General features: G+C 42.0%; 1 protein-coding gene and 2 long non-coding RNA genes across 6 annotated transcripts in view; 1 reads left to right on the top strand and 2 right to left on the bottom strand.

Moving 5' to 3' along the window:
* The window catches only part of LOC141768467 (uncharacterized), a 60,135-nt gene that overhangs the window by 6,230 nt on the left and 37,477 nt on the right, over window positions 1-16,428 (bottom strand). The window lies entirely within an intron of this gene.
* Window positions 1-16,428, top strand: part of LOC141768466 (uncharacterized) — a 60,551-nt gene that overhangs the window by 5,669 nt on the left and 38,454 nt on the right. The window lies entirely within an intron of this gene.
* slc9a7 (solute carrier family 9 member 7) overlaps window positions 1-16,428 on the bottom strand; it is a 40,493-nt gene that overhangs the window by 4,325 nt on the left and 19,740 nt on the right. For 3 of the 4 annotated variants that reach the window (XM_074636746.1, XM_074636745.1, XM_074636748.1), the window contains exons 13-16: window positions 15,066-15,128; window positions 9,346-9,409; window positions 7,305-7,387; window positions 4,822-4,927 (exon numbers count right to left, since the gene is read on the bottom strand). In XM_074636746.1, the coding sequence (XP_074492847.1) occupies window positions 4,822-4,927; window positions 7,305-7,387; window positions 9,346-9,409; window positions 15,066-15,128 (316 nt within the window). The remainder of the gene's footprint in view (window positions 1-4,821; window positions 4,928-7,304; window positions 7,388-9,345; window positions 9,410-15,065; window positions 15,129-16,428) is intronic. The other variant, XM_074636747.1, reaches the window with a different exon arrangement.

Raw genomic sequence — 16,428 nt, forward strand, 5'->3', positions numbered from 1 at the left:
TGTTTACACCGGTGCGCGCACGCCCAGTGGATGTGAATGGTCATGTGCGTTTAAAACGCCTTTTTAAAACGAAAGTGTGGATGGAGCCACAGAGTGGGTGAACATCAACGGTTCAGAGGCTCATAAGGAACGCTGTGGATTTACAGACAGGAAGTGAGGAGACGTTCACTTAGTGGCCTTTACTGCAGCGACCGTATTCAAGTGAACACAGGAAACCACAGACTGCACAGCAACACGCAACCAACCCTACAGTCAACTACTATATATATACACTGTATATATACAGTATATAAACTGTATATATACACAGTATGCTGGGTGCATGCTGCATGCTGGGTAATGAACAGCTCCGAGGTTGTAGCATGAGGTCCCCGGCGCTCTAATTGACCTGCTGACGATCGATAGTGTGGTTATGTCCTCGGGGAGGACCGGATGAGTTAACGCCGGGTCAGCAGGGATTACTCACATGAAGGGATAAAAATAAAAAATAAATTACATAACCTCGTCTCTCCAACTATTACACCGAGGGGGAAAGAAATCTCCTAATGAATCCACCAGTTTATGAAGTTAAAAAGGATATAGATGCTTTCTAATTAAAGGAGCGACACGACTGTTTTATAAAGAAGAAGTGAATATAAACATATTTGGATTCATTATAATTAAAGCTTGTAGCAGCGATGATCGGGTCCTCGCACCTTCCCCACGTCGGAGGTACCAGCGGGACGCTGGTTAACGCAAACATACGGCCCGGGGGCCAGAACCGGCCCGCCAAACGGCTCAATCTGGCCCAATCTGGCCCAATCTGGAGGACTTTGCAAAGTGTAAAAATTGCAGAGAAGTTATTAATGGATGCACTATTATAGATCCCATGCGCTTACGTACAGGCTACATGAAACAACACTGTAAAGCTACTTGCAGGAGCCGCCGGTGGAAAACGTCTTTGTCAAAAAGGAGAAAAGTGGACACGGTGTCGGTACTTCCTGTTTCCTGACAGAGGTAAATGGGAAGCCAGTGTGCTCGGTGTGTTCAGCACCTTTCAGTGCTCCGGGATTATACATAATATTCAGCGCTACTATCGGACTCATCATGGCAAAAAATACAAGATCTTACGAGGACAACTGAGAACAGAGAAGATAAATGAATTGCTGAAAGGTTTGAAGAAACAGCTGTTTTTAGTCGTAACCGAGAGTTCGACACCCCTGAGTTAGACGTTCTTTCCTGTGTTAAGTGCGTGCTGCAGGAACTGACCTATTGCAAATAGTGTACCACCGCTGATACGGAAATGATGGTAAAATGGTCAGGAACGTTCATTTACGCACAAATTTGATTTATAGACTATTGAATTGTGTCAAAATGGTTTTTGTCACTTTTAAAGACTGGGTCCCCAGAAAAAAAGTTTGTTTAACACTGAACTAGAGCATTAAATATGTATATTTAGAGGACATTGAGCTGGAGAACGTAGCTACGCTCCCATGGGTAGCTAGCAGAACAATATCATGGAGGTGTGTGTATTAGGGAGGTTAATAATTAACCGACATTAAGCATTTTAACCGATTAATGCCATCGGTAAAAACGGTTAAAAGAAATGTTAATAATTAATTAAAAAGCTGAGAAAACTCGTCACTTGAGGGAGAAAAGCCGGTCCACCTGAAGAGTCCACCTGAAGAGAGTCTGAGCCGGCGTTACAGATACAGGAAGTCGGCTCCCGTCTATAGCTCGCTGAGCGGAGGAGTTGTAGCCTCGAAGCATTTATTCACCGACACATAAACTGTACTCACACTGTCTGCTACAGCTACGATCACAGCTAGAACGCCACCGACAACACTCACACGGTCGGTCGGAAACTCGCTGAAGTTACGCCGCGCTGAGAGACCGTATGTGTGTGACTACAGAGCCACTGGCAACGCTAGCAGCTGCTAACGTAGCACAAACACACACACTGTTTGTTGGACAATTGCTATCGTTAATCCGGACAGACACACAACTGACAACCTGCTAAACTAAACTAAATGTACGGTGGAGACTTTTACTGGGAAAGTGGCTGCATGCTAAGTTAACGCTCCAGACGGTGAACCGGGGACTCCGTTGTCTGTAGTCCTCAAACACTGCAGCTGGCACACCGCTGCATGCGAGGCACTAATCTTGTGAGTTAACGGTTAATAATCGGGTCGGTTAACGAGGGTCGGTTAACGAGTCGGTTAACGAGGGGTCGGTTAACGAGGGTCGGTTAACGAGGGTCGGTTAACGAGAGGTTGGTTAACGAGAGGTTGGTTAACGAGGGTCGGTTAACGAGAGGTTGGTTAACGAGAGGTTGGTTAACGAGGGTCGGTTAACGAGAGGTTGGTTAACGAGAGGTTGGTTAACGAGGGTTGGTTAACGAGGGGTCGGTTAACGAGGGTCGGTTATCGGTTAAGAACATTTTTCAAAATGAGCATCCCTAGTGCGTATAATTTTGAGACGTACAATGATCCTTTAAAGGACTTTATAACTGCTGAAGATGTGTTTTGTTGCTGCTAAAATAAGAAGCTTGATTTTAGATGTATATTTCTCTAATAACCAGATCGTTGTGTGATGATATGAAGGTGGTTAGTTTTCTGTGTTGGGAGCCGAGCGGAGCCTCAGGAAGTCTCTCTGTGAATACTGAAGGTTTTTCTCTCAGGAGAACAGTAATAGCGTCTAAGTATTCTCAACGCTGCCAGTAAACGCACAAAGCAGCGAGGCCTTCAGCGGGAGACGGGGAGAGAGAGAGAGAGAGACGGGGAGAGAGAGAGAGAGAGAGAGAGAGAGAGAAAATGGACAGTCGAGAAGCACAAAAGACTCTTTTCAGCTTCACCTTCAATGATGATCACTGTTCTGAAAGACACTGTGATATTTTCTACTCACAAACAACCATTGACGGGGGGGGGGGGGCGGTCACACGGAGCCACGCCGGCAAATTCTCCTTTTTCATTTGAAAGACTTTTGTGTATTATTACGCCGTCCTTTCACAGTAAGAGCCCGTCACTGTGGGGTTATTAAATCTAAATTGCATTTCTTTATTTCTCTGAAGTAGACACAGATGGTCTGTCATTTAAAATGAGATTCTTCTGAAGGTTTTCAGCCATAAATGTTTTCCTCTCTGGGTTTGCCAGCTGCCTGCCAGGCGAGCCATGAATGTAGGAGGTGGTTCATATAATCAGGACCGTCCAGGGTTTCTGGAGAGACGGGATTCAATAAAACTCGTTGCCTGGTTCCTCTTCGGTGATGGATATTATGAAACGGGGAGGGGAATAAAATGCTCCACAAACAGGAGAACTTTGGTTCCAATTAACCTCAAATTGTACAACATTTAAAGATGTGGTATAAAGTTTACAGGCTTTGAAACTAAACCCTAAATTGAACAGTTCAGTTTTATTGTGTGCTATAAATGAAAGGCTTTGAAAAGACGCCCTAAAAGAGGGAGGATACGGCTGCTATAGTCCAAACGGTGCATTAGTCCGTCTCTCAATACTCTCCGTCTGTCTGTGACACACAGCTCCGAGATCATTAGTTCCTACTGGACCTTTAAAAACTAATCACACATGAAGTTTCATTTTTAAAGAAGGCTTAAGAATGTCCTCAAACAGCTGGGCGCTGTAGTTTTTAGGAAACCCAACTCAAACAGGAGTAAATAGTGCATTTATGGGGGACTATTTTTAGCTGCAGATTAACAACACATTAAAGAGACCTTTCAGATCACCACCTACACCACCTCACAGTCTACTGGCGCTGAAAACTACGCCCTCAGACCGTTTCCTTGACTTAAGACACTGATATCTCCACAGTGGATGAAGGGATTTTTACCATTCAAACTGCATTTTCATTTTTCCAAGGTTGTTTTCATAAATGCAATTTACAGTTCGTAATTACAATAGTTTATAAACTAATTTAAGTAGTTGAGCTTAGAGACGAACACAATAAGTACACTAGAGAAAACAACTTCAGCATTCAAAATTGAAATAAAATAAAATAATAATAGAATAAAAAATTAATAATACTAATACAAAGCCAAAAGTAATAATAATAATAATAATAAAAAGAATAGAATAAAATAAAAAAATAATAATACTAATACAGTATTTAGTATTATACATTTATTTTTTATTTTATTCTATTCTTTTTATTATTATCATTATTTAATTACTTTTTTCTCTTTTTATTAGTATTATTAATTTGTTTTATTTTATTCTATTATTTTTATTTTTATTATTATTTATTTAATTTTATTTCAATTTTGAATGCTGAAGTTGTTTTCTCTAGTGTCCTTATTGTGTTCGTCTCTAAACTCAACTACTTAAAAAATTTGTTTATAAACTATTGTAGTTTTAGGGCCTCTTTTAGTGCAATGAAATATATGTTTTCATATATTTTATTGCATATATGAAAACAACCTTGAAAAAAGGGGAAAAAAATAAAGTATATATATAAAAAAAAAGAAAATGCAATTTGAATGGTAAAAATGTGTCACTGTGGAGACATCAGTGTTTAAAGTCAAGAAAACCGTCTGAGGGTTTAGGTTTAACATCAGTAGGCTGACAACATATTGACCCAGAGAACATCACCGTATTAAAGAGGATATTAAGTTGGAGAATGATCAGTCTTCTCCTCTAACTCTCCGTAAGAAAGTATAATATAAGTATATTTCCAACTATTCCTTTAAACCCTCTGACTGGACGACGTGCAGTGAACCGTTTCCTCCTGTTTCTACAGTGTGAACCTGCATTCTTCACAGATCACTGGACACACGGAGGAGAGTCACTGTGTATCTGTGTGTGTTTGTATTTAGTGTATGTGGACACTCACCTCGTACGCCTGGGCGCTGGTCAGACAGCTCGCCAGCGGGCCGCAGTAGGCCGGCAGCGTGGAGGTGAGAGGCGGTCCGCTGTGGGTCAGGATGGGCTTCAGGTAGCTGAGCGGTTATTAAGGAAAATCACCTCAACAAGTATCATCAGTCAGCAAAGGATGGATGAATGAGTTAATAATCCATATCTGCACCACTTTATATGGTATTAAAGGTTAATAAATCATTTATGCTTTATAGATCAGTTTTAAGTCATTAATATGAACTTCTGGGTTGCCATAAAGGTAGAAGTCAATGTCCTGGACTGCCATATGGGAGCTATTCTTAAATTCTCTTTTATTTACACACATTTATTTTTATCTTTATCTTTATAACTATAATCAGTTTTATCTCTGTGAATGCACAGGAATATAATTTTTATAATTCTTTCATATAAATGTAAATGAGCACTGACAATAATATACAGATCTTCTTTGCTGGGGAAGGATTTGAAACGTTGCTCTTATTTAAAGGCTCATAACTGATCTATAAAGCATTAGTTAATTATTAAAGGCATTAGTTATCGAGCCTTTATATAGAAAGTGGTATATAATAATATGTGATAAAAGAAGTTAATTCCAGTAGAAGCCAGTTTAAACCGTCAGTCTACCTTGATTAAAACAGACCTGCAGTGAGTGAGTCAGTCGGTCGGTTCTCCTCCTGCAGGAACGAACCATAAAAACATTTCAAATACTGAATTATGGTTTAATAACGTCGAGGGCGTCTGCCAGCAGGATATATTTGGAGTTTAAATCTTTAAGGGATTCAGTGAGCAGCTGAGGGAAAAGTCATTTTGTGACGCTTGGCAGCAGCAGAGAAGGCTCTCGTATGTAATTAGTCAGGCTGTGTTGCATTCTGGGAAAACCCACGAATGCTCCGTTCAGCTGGTCGGCTCACCGGTCGGTCTGCTCTGTTTCTGTCAGAACACACGTTCGTTGAACAGAAATAACGTGACTGAACCGCACCAGGCTCCGTGTCTGTGTCACGTATGTTTACCTCCTCAGAGACACGAGAGGAATCCACCCGGCTCGCTGCCGTCAGCTGCGTCGAGCAGCCGTCACCGGGGAGAAGGCCTCTGCTGTAGAACACAGCTGCTCCGCTCAGAAACAGACTCACAATCAGCCTCCTGGGGAGGACGTTTGTTCAGCAGAGAGGGACGGAGGGAGGAATCGTGACGCTCAACACGTTCACTTCAGTCTGTTTTTGCAGCAGTGATGACAAACATTTGATGGGTTCATGTATGTTGTTGCAACATTTCCTCAGACAACGGATCATATGATATCTGCCTCATTTTCCATGCTACGAATGTCCAGCAACACGTGTCAAATTCTCCTTTTTACATGCATACAGTCTTTTTCTTCACAGGAAACAACTTTCTTAGGTTTATGCAACAAAACTACTTATCTTTTGGGAAAAGATGTTTGTCAAAGTTAACGCGATAATAACACGTTAACGCAAAATTTGTTTTGACGGCACTAATTTCTTTAACGCATTAACGCAACTTGCGATTTTAAGGTTGTAGCGGCTCGACGGGTACCAACCATGTCAGACTAGCGTGTCATGAAGGAGGTTAAATAACGCTCCAAAGTTACGCTACATTTTGACAAGGAAAAAACTGTCATGGCATTTTTCAAAGGGGTCCCTTGACCTCTGACCTCTAGATATGTGGATGTGTGATGGTTTTTGTCCGAAAGAAATTCCGAAAAAATGTCCAATTAAAAACTCTGAAAAATGTCCGAAGAAAAGTTGGAGAAAGAAAGTCCGAAAAATTTTCGAAAATTAAAAGTCAGAAAAAAAGTCAAAAAAAGTTTTCTAAAATCTGAAAATGTCTGAAAAAAAGTCCAACAAAAAATTTGAAAAATGACGGAAAAAAGAAAAAAAGGTCGAAAAAAAGTCCGAAAAAAGTAAAAAAAAAAAAAAAAGTCTGACAAATGTTCGAAAAAAAAAAGTTTGAAAAAAACAAAAGTCTGACAAATGTTTCAAAAAAAAAAGTCTGAAAAAAATCTAAAAATGTCAAAAAAAAAGTCGGAAAAATGTTCGAAAAAAAAAAGTTAAAAAAAAGTCTGAAAAAAGTTTAAAAAAGCTGATGAATCCATCGGTACCAACCATGTCATACTAGCTTGTCATGTAGGAGGTGCCCTGTTAAAAGGTTTTTGGTTACGTTTTTCCTCATCCGATGAGAGGGTCGTACTGTAAAGGACAGAGGATGTCGTATCTTGTACAGATTGAAAACCCCCCTGAGGCAAAACTTGGTATTTGTGATTCTGAGCTATACAAATAGAATTGACTTGACTTGATTTGGTTATTTTGATCCAATATCCCAGAATGATCCGATACAGATACCAGATGATCCTGAGTGGATATGAGACCTGTTGTTATTACCACAAAGAGCCGCACTAGATGATAAACATACATACGTTGTTAAAGCAGGGTACTGGAAGGATACTTGTGATCAAAGGTGTACCACAGTCTGAAGAGCCAGGCGCTCTCCTGTTTGGTTTTACTTGTTCCTTCACCCTGGGAGCCCTCCTACAGAAACACATGGAGAGAGAAACACCAACATGATCTGATCTGGATCCAGACTAACATGTTGTTATCAGGCTGAAACGATTCTCATCCACTTCATTTGGTTCCTTTGGTTTGAGTTTCTCATCTTACATCATAAATATATCAACATCATTTCATAATCGCTCTCAGAAAGTGAGTCATTTGTGTGTGACAGAAGGAACTGTTTCCGTGTCTTCAGACTTGCTGACGGAGCTCCGCTTCAACATCAAATTGCAGAAGTAGTCACGTTTCCAGTAACAGTGAGAGCAGCTCTGACTAAAAGAAATACCCCAAACACAGAATGACCATTAGTACATCAACTTACTTTTTCTCTCACGCCTCCACGGTGAACAGAGAACTCAGTCCAAACCCAGTATCTGTCTGGACCGTGTTCGGTCAGTCTGAATTTGTGGTTAAATTGTTCCACTAATAATAAGTGGTCATCTATATAATGTTAAATCCAGCGCTACATGTCCACCAGGTCTGGCGAGGACACTAGAGGATGCTGCTCCTCTCAACTGGACGTTCGTAACCTCGTGCATCGTAGAATGCACCTGATTGGTCCCTGGTTCTCTGCTCGCCGTTTCAAACCAAGCCTCCAGGAAGAGCGCCGGTCGTTGAAGCAAATGTTCATAGCGGCCAAACAGCGGTACTACAACTTCTGTGTCCATCATGTGATGCCATTGGGCCCAAAAAATACTTTTTCCCATAGACTTACATTGGGAAAGAGACGTCTAGAACTCAGAGGATCATTCATTTTGAGGTGAATCAACTTCCCAGTATGAACACTCTAATAGTCCTTATTTAAATCATTGAGTTTTTTAAGTTGTAAAACGCTCTAATAGCTGAATCCAGAGTTATTTCCCTTCCTCCGTTCATGTGAATGAGACCCAGACCGAGGCTGGAGCGAGCGCTGGGAGGCGAAGTTGAAGGAAACGCAACTGCGCTTGCTCCATGGGCCCAACGGATGAGGAAGATCGCCGGAAGATCCAGGTACTTTATCACTCGGCAGTCGAGCCATTTTGGCTTCATGCTCCACTGAGACACTCTCATAGGAATGAACAGGGCCCCGCCTCCAACGCTGGATCCAGTTCTCTTAACACATCCACGTTTCAAACAGGAAACAACACGGCGGCCTGCTCGTAGACTTTCTGTTATTCCGTCTAAACGATCCACCAAAATCTACTTCTGACAACATTTTAAGACAGAAAAAGGCGATCGTGCCGCTGCTGAATCTGGCTTAGTTTCACAGCTCGGTCCAAGTTTCGTGAGCCGGACGCGCCGTTTGCATAAAGGACTGTTTCCGCCTTTCCATTTTGAAAGAGCAACAGCCAACGAGGAAACTCCAACACTCGGCCGACCGATCGTGTAACTTCATCACTTACTGAAAGACTTTTGCGTTTGTAGGGCTGACCCTCTGCGGTCCAGACCAAAACGGAGCAAAACTAAATCAAAACATCCGTTTAAAGCTCCAACACAACTGGTGCAATATAATCCAAGTCTCATTTATCCAGTCGGATGCTCGCTACTTCAAAAACACATGCATCTTCACTAAAACTTTATTTAAAACACTTCTTTCAAACAGTCTCAGGCTTGAGCAGGCGCGCTACTTATCCGTGCAAGTCCGAAGTGTTTTAAGGTTTTAGCAAAGATGCATGTGTTTGTGAAGTACGACCGGATAAACGAGACTTGGAATTATTCTGCTCCAGTTGTGTGACAGTTTGTAAACAGATGTTTTAATATGGTTTTACTGTTGTTAAACACCGCCAACATTTACTTCAGTTCATCAAGACTTCTCCATTCACCGTGGAGGCATGAGAGAAGTTTTCTTCAAGAAGTCAAGGTAACTCGGGGGGAGTAGTTGATATACAGACGGTCATTTTGTGGGTGAAGTATTCCTTTAAAGTGAATAATAAATGAGTTCTTAGTGAGATCCTCACCCCCTGTAGGACCTGGAAGCTGTCTGTGCAGGGCTGTGGGTCTTGATCCGGGTCCACACCGACCCTGAAACACACAAAGTAGAAAGAAAATATTAACTCGTGAAATGTAAAAATATCTGTGGCTCATATTTGGTTTGATGCCAGTCCGCAGTATTTCTCAGCCCTTTATTCTGTGTCTGCTCTTCTTCCTGGTTTGTATCTGACATAATGTTGTAAACTATTCACTTTCACAGTCTTTTATGTTTTTTTGTGGCGACTGCAGCTGCAGGTTTGTCCTCTTTGTGGCTCCGATACATGTCTGAAGGCCCTTTGAAAGCCCACGCACACAAAACTGCTGATCGCTCGACCTTTCAGTGGCTGGAAAATGCTGCAAATTAACATTCAACCCGATACAGACACAGAGAAACACAGTGAGAAGCTGAAGGATAATACTCAGTTTGTTTAATTCAGGGAGAGATTTGGAATAATTAAGAAGCTTTTTGGCTCATGACGCAAAACATAAAACCACATCCTCATAAAACCAGATTTTCACCGATAGAGGGAAATCACCATCAAGTCACCCTTGACCCCGAGACAGAGACACAGTTCAGCATGCAAGAACTAAAGATACCATCATGTGATTTAACCCGTTAATTGATCAATTAGAACAACCTCAAAGTGGTTTTATTCTTCTTTATGTCCACTGGAGCTTTCAACTGAAGAAATATTTAACAAACGAATGAATAAAATGATAAAATGATAAAATGATAAATGTTTTTAATGCTGTTAAACTAGTGTCCACACAAAAACACCAAGTTACATTCTAATAACATAAGTCAACTGATTTACAACCAAAACAGTTACTGCAGATGAAGTAGCTGAAATAAAGGCAGTGATTCACTTTCTTGCCGGAGTTAAATGAGAAGATCGATTACACTCTCAGAGGTCTCCAAATATGAAGCTACAGCAGCCAGTTAGCTTAGCACAAAGACTGGGACCTGGTGACGGCAAAACAACAAGATGTTCCGTTGTACTTAGCTCCACCCTCGTGTCACTTCTGGTTGCAAAAAACAAAGATGGCGCTGACCAAAATCGAAGACGGCAACGGCCAAAAATACAAGATGACGACGGCCAAGAACCAAGATGGTGACGGCCAAGAACCAAGATGGTGACGGCCAAGAACCAAGATGGTGACGGCCAAGAACCAAGATGACGACGGCCAAAAACCAAGATGACGACGGCCAAGAACCAAGATGGTGACGGCCAAGAACCAAGATGACGACGGCCAAGAACCAAGATGACGACGGCCAAGAACCAAGATGACGACGGCCAAGAACCAAGATGACGACGGCCAAGAACCAAGATGGTGACGGCCAAGAACCAAGATGGTGACGGCCAAGAACCAAGATGGTGACGGCCAAAAACCAAGATGGTGACGGCCAAGAACCAAGATGGTGACGGCCAAAAACCAAGATGACGACGGCCAAGAACCAAGATGGTGACGGCCAAGAACCAAGATGACGACGGCCAAGAACCAAGATGGTGACGGCCAAAAAAACCCCCCCATAAAACCAAGATGGCGACGGCCAAACTACCGAACTCAAGGCTTCAAAACCGTAATCCACCAACCAACGGGTGACGTCACGGTGACTACGTCCACTTGTTATATACAGTCTGTGGGGGTTACGTGCCGGCCTCTTTCTTGGTCACTTAGCTGTTTCCATTCTTTGTGCTAAGCTAAGCTAAGCAGCTGCTAGCAGTTAGCTTCATCCGTTCCTGCAGCACATATATTCAGTCTCGTGGACATAATTCCCCCCCGCCCCCCCGGTGTCTCTTACCAACAGAGAAGGATTAAACTCAACACAAGCAGATTTTAAAGGGGCACTTTTAATTCACACATAAGCTGTTGGAGCAGTTGAGTCTAATCCTCGTGGAAGGAGGCCAAACCCGGCGACGTGAAGCCTTTCATGGTTACGTCTGAAACTACTACTGACACTGAACAGGAGGACGAGGACGAGGAGGAGGTGTAAATCACGGTTATCTTTAGACTTTTCCATGACAGCCATAACAGAGGACATACAGTTTGTCTTCTGAGGGAACGAGGAACAGCATTTTCTGTCTGCTTTCTACCTCAGCAGCTTGAGGAGGGTCTGTCTTTTAGGACTTTCTCCTCTCACGAGAACTAAACACCCAGAATACCTTCAGGGGTGGAGGTTACACCGAGGTCAACAAACCTGCAACAACAAAGCGGTACAAAGCGTGCAGGCGCTGTGTCAGGAAGGATCTGAGATTAAGACACGACTGCTGGGGGGCCCCCGGAGACACTCGTCCAGCAGCACACGTTTCCTCTGATAAGAAGCTGCCATACGTGTCCACATAAACCATACGTGTCCACATAAACCATACGTGTCCACATGAACCATACGTGTTCACATGAACCATACGTGTCCACATAAACCATACGTGTTCACATGAACCATACGTGTTCACATAAACCATACGTGTCCACATGAACCATACGTGTTCACATAAACCATACATATTCACATAAACCATACGTGTCCACATAAACCATACGTGTTCACATGAACCATACGTGTTCACATAAACCATACGTGTCCACATGAACCATACGTGTTCACATAAACCATACATATTCACATAAACCATACGTGTCCACATAAACCATACGTGTCCACATAAACCATACGTGTTCACATAAACCATACGTATTCACATAAACCATACATATTCACATGAACCATACGTGTTCACATAAACCATACGTGTCCACATGAACCATACGTGTCCACATGAACCATACGTGTCCACATAAACCATACGTGTTCACATGAACCATACGTGTTCACATAAACCATACGTGTTCACATAAACCATACGTGTCCACATAAACCATACGTGTCCACATAAACCATACGTGTTCACATAAACCATACGTGTGCACATAAACCATACGTGTCCACATGAACCATACGTGTCCACATGAACCATACGTGTTCACATAAACCATACGTGTCCACATAAACCATACGTGTTCACATAAACCATACGTGTGCACATAAACCATACGTGTCCACATGAACCATACGTGTTCACATGAACCATACGTGTTCACATAAACCATACATATTCACATGAACCATACGTGTTCACATAAACCATACGTGTCCACATGAACCATACGTGTTCACATAAACCATACGTGTCCACATGAACCATACGTGTCCACATGAACCATACGTGTGCACATAAACCATACGTGTCCACATGAACCATACGTGTTCACATAAACCATACGTGTTCACATGAACCATACGTGTTCACATAAACCATACGTGTTCACATAAACCATACGTGTCCACATAAACCATACGTGTCCACATAAACCATACGTGTTCACATAAACCATACGTGTCCACATAAACCATACGTGTCCACATGAACCATACGTATTCACATGAACCATACGTGTTCACATAAACCATACGTGTTCACATAAACCATACATATTCACATGAACCATACGTGTCCACATGAACCATACGTGTCCACATAAACCATACGTGTTCACATAAACCATACGTGTTCACATAAACCATACGTGTCCACATGAACCATACGTGTTCACATAAACCATACGTGTCCACATGAACCATACGTGTCCACATGAACCATACGTGTGCACATAAACCATACGTGTCCACATGAACCATACGTGTTCACATAAACCATACGTGTTCACATGAACCATACGTGTTCACATAAACCATACGTGTTCACATAAACCATACGTGTCCACATAAACCATACGTGTCCACATAAACCATACGTGTTCACATAAACCATACGTGTCCACATAAACCATACGTGTCCACATGAACCATACGTATTCACATAAACCATACGTGTTCACATAAACCATACATATTCACATGAACCATACGTGTCCACATAAACCATACGTGTTCACATAAACCATACATATTCACATGAACCATACGTGTTCACATAAACCATACGTGTTCACATAAACCATACGTGTCCACATAAACCATACGTGTCCACATGAACCATACGTATTCACATGAACCATACGTGTTCACATAAACCATACGTGTTCACATAAACCATACATATTCACATGAACCATACGTGTCCACATAAACCATACGTGTTCACATAAACCATACGTATTCACATGAACCATACGTATTCACATGAACCATACGTGTTCACATAAACCATACGTGTCCACATGAACCATACGTATTCACATAAACCATACGTGTCCACATAAACCATACGTGTCCACATAAACACTTTACGCAACAGAGTGCTCCGCTGACTTCAGTTCACCCACTAACCTTTAATCCTAATCCTGAAAACATGCCCTCCTCTCCTTAAACCCATCAAATATTCCTCACAAGCAATCTCGTTTGCAGCGTTCCCGTCCTCGAGGGAGGACACGCGACCTCATGAACGGACTCAAAAGGGAGGAACCATTATGGCTCAGCAGCTCTCAGTTTCTGTCTCCTCTTCCTCTATTTGCTCATACTGTTTAGATCAGTTCACACAGGTCTGTCAAGCTGCTTCTGGGGAACACCATGTGTGATTTGTTCTTTGCACTGCGGTGTGAAGATAAACTGGTGGACCGTCCACAGAGATGCAACAAAAAGGAGAGACAGACTCAGGTTTTCACGTCACCCAGAAAAAGCCTTGAATAAAGCACTTGATCATGATCCAGTAACTCCTGAAGCAGCAGCAGCTCCACCAGAGAGGAGAACTGAAGCCGATATCTACGCTCTCTTTAAGCCACCAGACTCCATTGAGAAAAACAGTCATTTTACATCTCAAAACACGGAGTAGCTGGTCTACCGCTGCCTCCATCGGGTAGTTCAGATTCACATCACCATCTTGGGTTTTAGCCGTCGCAATCTTGGATTTGGGTCGTCGTCATCTTGGTTTTTGGTCGTTAACATCTTGTCTTTTTGGCCGTGGCCATCTTGGGTTTTGGCCGTGGCCATTTTAATGTTTGGCCGTCGTCATCTTGTTTTTTTGACTGTCGCTACCAGTAAAAAAAAAACAACGTTCCATTTACTTAAGCGTCTTTGAGATCTTTAAAAGCGCTATATAAGTTGAATTTATTATTATTATTATTATCTTGTTTTTTTGGCCGTCGCCATCTTAATGTTTGGCCGTCGGCATCTTGGTCTTTTGACTGTCGCCATAGACCAGCAACCAGCATTCTGTGATCTGAGAGGTAAAATCACTGTTTTTGTGAATGGAGTCTGGTGGCTTTGAAGAGAGGATAGATAACGGCTTCAGTTCCCCGTCAGTAAGGGCTGTCTGACAGCGAGGTAAAGATACTCTAAATATAGCGTACACTTTAACAGATATTGATATTTTAAGGTGTCTAAAATGTGTTTAGCTGCTGCCCCCGTCCACAGCAGAACATTACTTTACTCCCGTGCTGCTACTCCTGTCTGTTTCTACTAACTCCATCTACTGCAGTAATACACCGACTATGGAGAAGAACCTCATACAACCACACTGAGAAACACCTGAACTATCCCTTTAAGAGTCTCAACGTTTCCCTTTATAGGTACCCAACGTTCCCCTTCATCAGAAAAAACAGAAGTGACCGGTGAAGAGAAAGATTCCCATCTGAAGCAACAACACCAGCTTCCTGTCCCAACACCAGTTAGTTCACATTCAGATACCTGCGGTACTCCAACTCTCCATATCGCCGTCGCTCTTCCTGCAACGCGTCGCTTTCCCCAACGCTGTCACATCATAAACATATTACACACTCAGTATCAGTAAAGTTAAGTATATGTAGCTGTTCTCTCTGTGTGTAATAAATAGACAGCTCATGAGGAACTGAAATGTTCTCAGTGCAACACAAACCTCTGAACATTAGATACAGATGGAGATTATATCTCATTTCTCAGTTGGTTTAAGCGTGAACATTTCAAAGTTTTATATTTTTTTCACATTAGATAAAAGCGTATATTTTGAGAGGATGAAAAGCTGCGTTTCAGTTAGTTAAATTAGACATAAAAGAGAGCAGATAACAGCGACCACTCTGTGTGTGTTCATAACTGTAATTGGCAACGGCCTCGGCCAAATATGATCCTCTGTTTTTGGGACATGCACTAATCCTCCGATTTGGCACAGAGGCTCAGCCAGATGTTCAAGCCTACACATAAAAAAAAATTTATAATAATAAAAAAGTATAAAATAACTTCAACTGCTTTTTCAGTACTTCCATTTTAAACACAGGGGAATTCATATTTTAATATCCTGTAAGGTGTAATCTGACTACTCCTCGGGGTTTTGAAAGTTTCCCCCCTAAAGAGTAAAACTGTGTAAATGTATGCACATGTATATACAAGACGGAGAGCACGCCCGCCATGCACCACATGTCCCTGTTACCATGGCGACGGGTTAATGGGGGGGGATTTTGGCAGCGCTCTAAAGAACCTCCACCTCCTAACACACAATAGTTCCTGCTCGGTCCGAGGAGGCATTACTCATATTAAACAGGCCGCCGCCGCTGCTGCTGTATGCTGTCACACACACACACACACATCAGCAGCTCGTAATCCGCTTTACCACGACACATGGAGGCTCCCCTCCCAGTGCATCATGGGCCGGAGGAAATAATAGGGAGGCTGGGCTCCAAAGAGACGAGAAGATACAGATAGCCATGCAAACAAAGCACTAAAGCACCAGTGATCAACTGTAGATAAACTGGAGCTAAACTGGAGATAAACTGGAGATAAACTGTAGATCAACTGTAGATAAATTGTAGATCAACTGTAGATAAACTGGAGCTAAACTGTAGATCAGCTTCACCTCTGGCTCAGAAATGATTTTGATGATTTTAGTGTAAATGTGCCACAGTGCATTAAAAAGCATCAAAATAGACTACTAGAGCTTGTTTATTTTGCCAGAGGAGGATGTGTATTTCACACTAAAGGAGCTTAAATATGCTTTTATTTTCTTTAGTTTAGTTTATTTCGGGGTTTTTTTAACTTATAAAACTCAAATATATATAAAAACTAATAAAAAACAATAATA

Source organism: Sebastes fasciatus, chromosome 5 (genome assembly GCF_043250625.1).
Source record: "Sebastes fasciatus isolate fSebFas1 chromosome 5, fSebFas1.pri, whole genome shotgun sequence".
Classification (NCBI taxonomy): Eukaryota; Metazoa; Chordata; class Actinopteri; order Perciformes; family Sebastidae; genus Sebastes; species Sebastes fasciatus.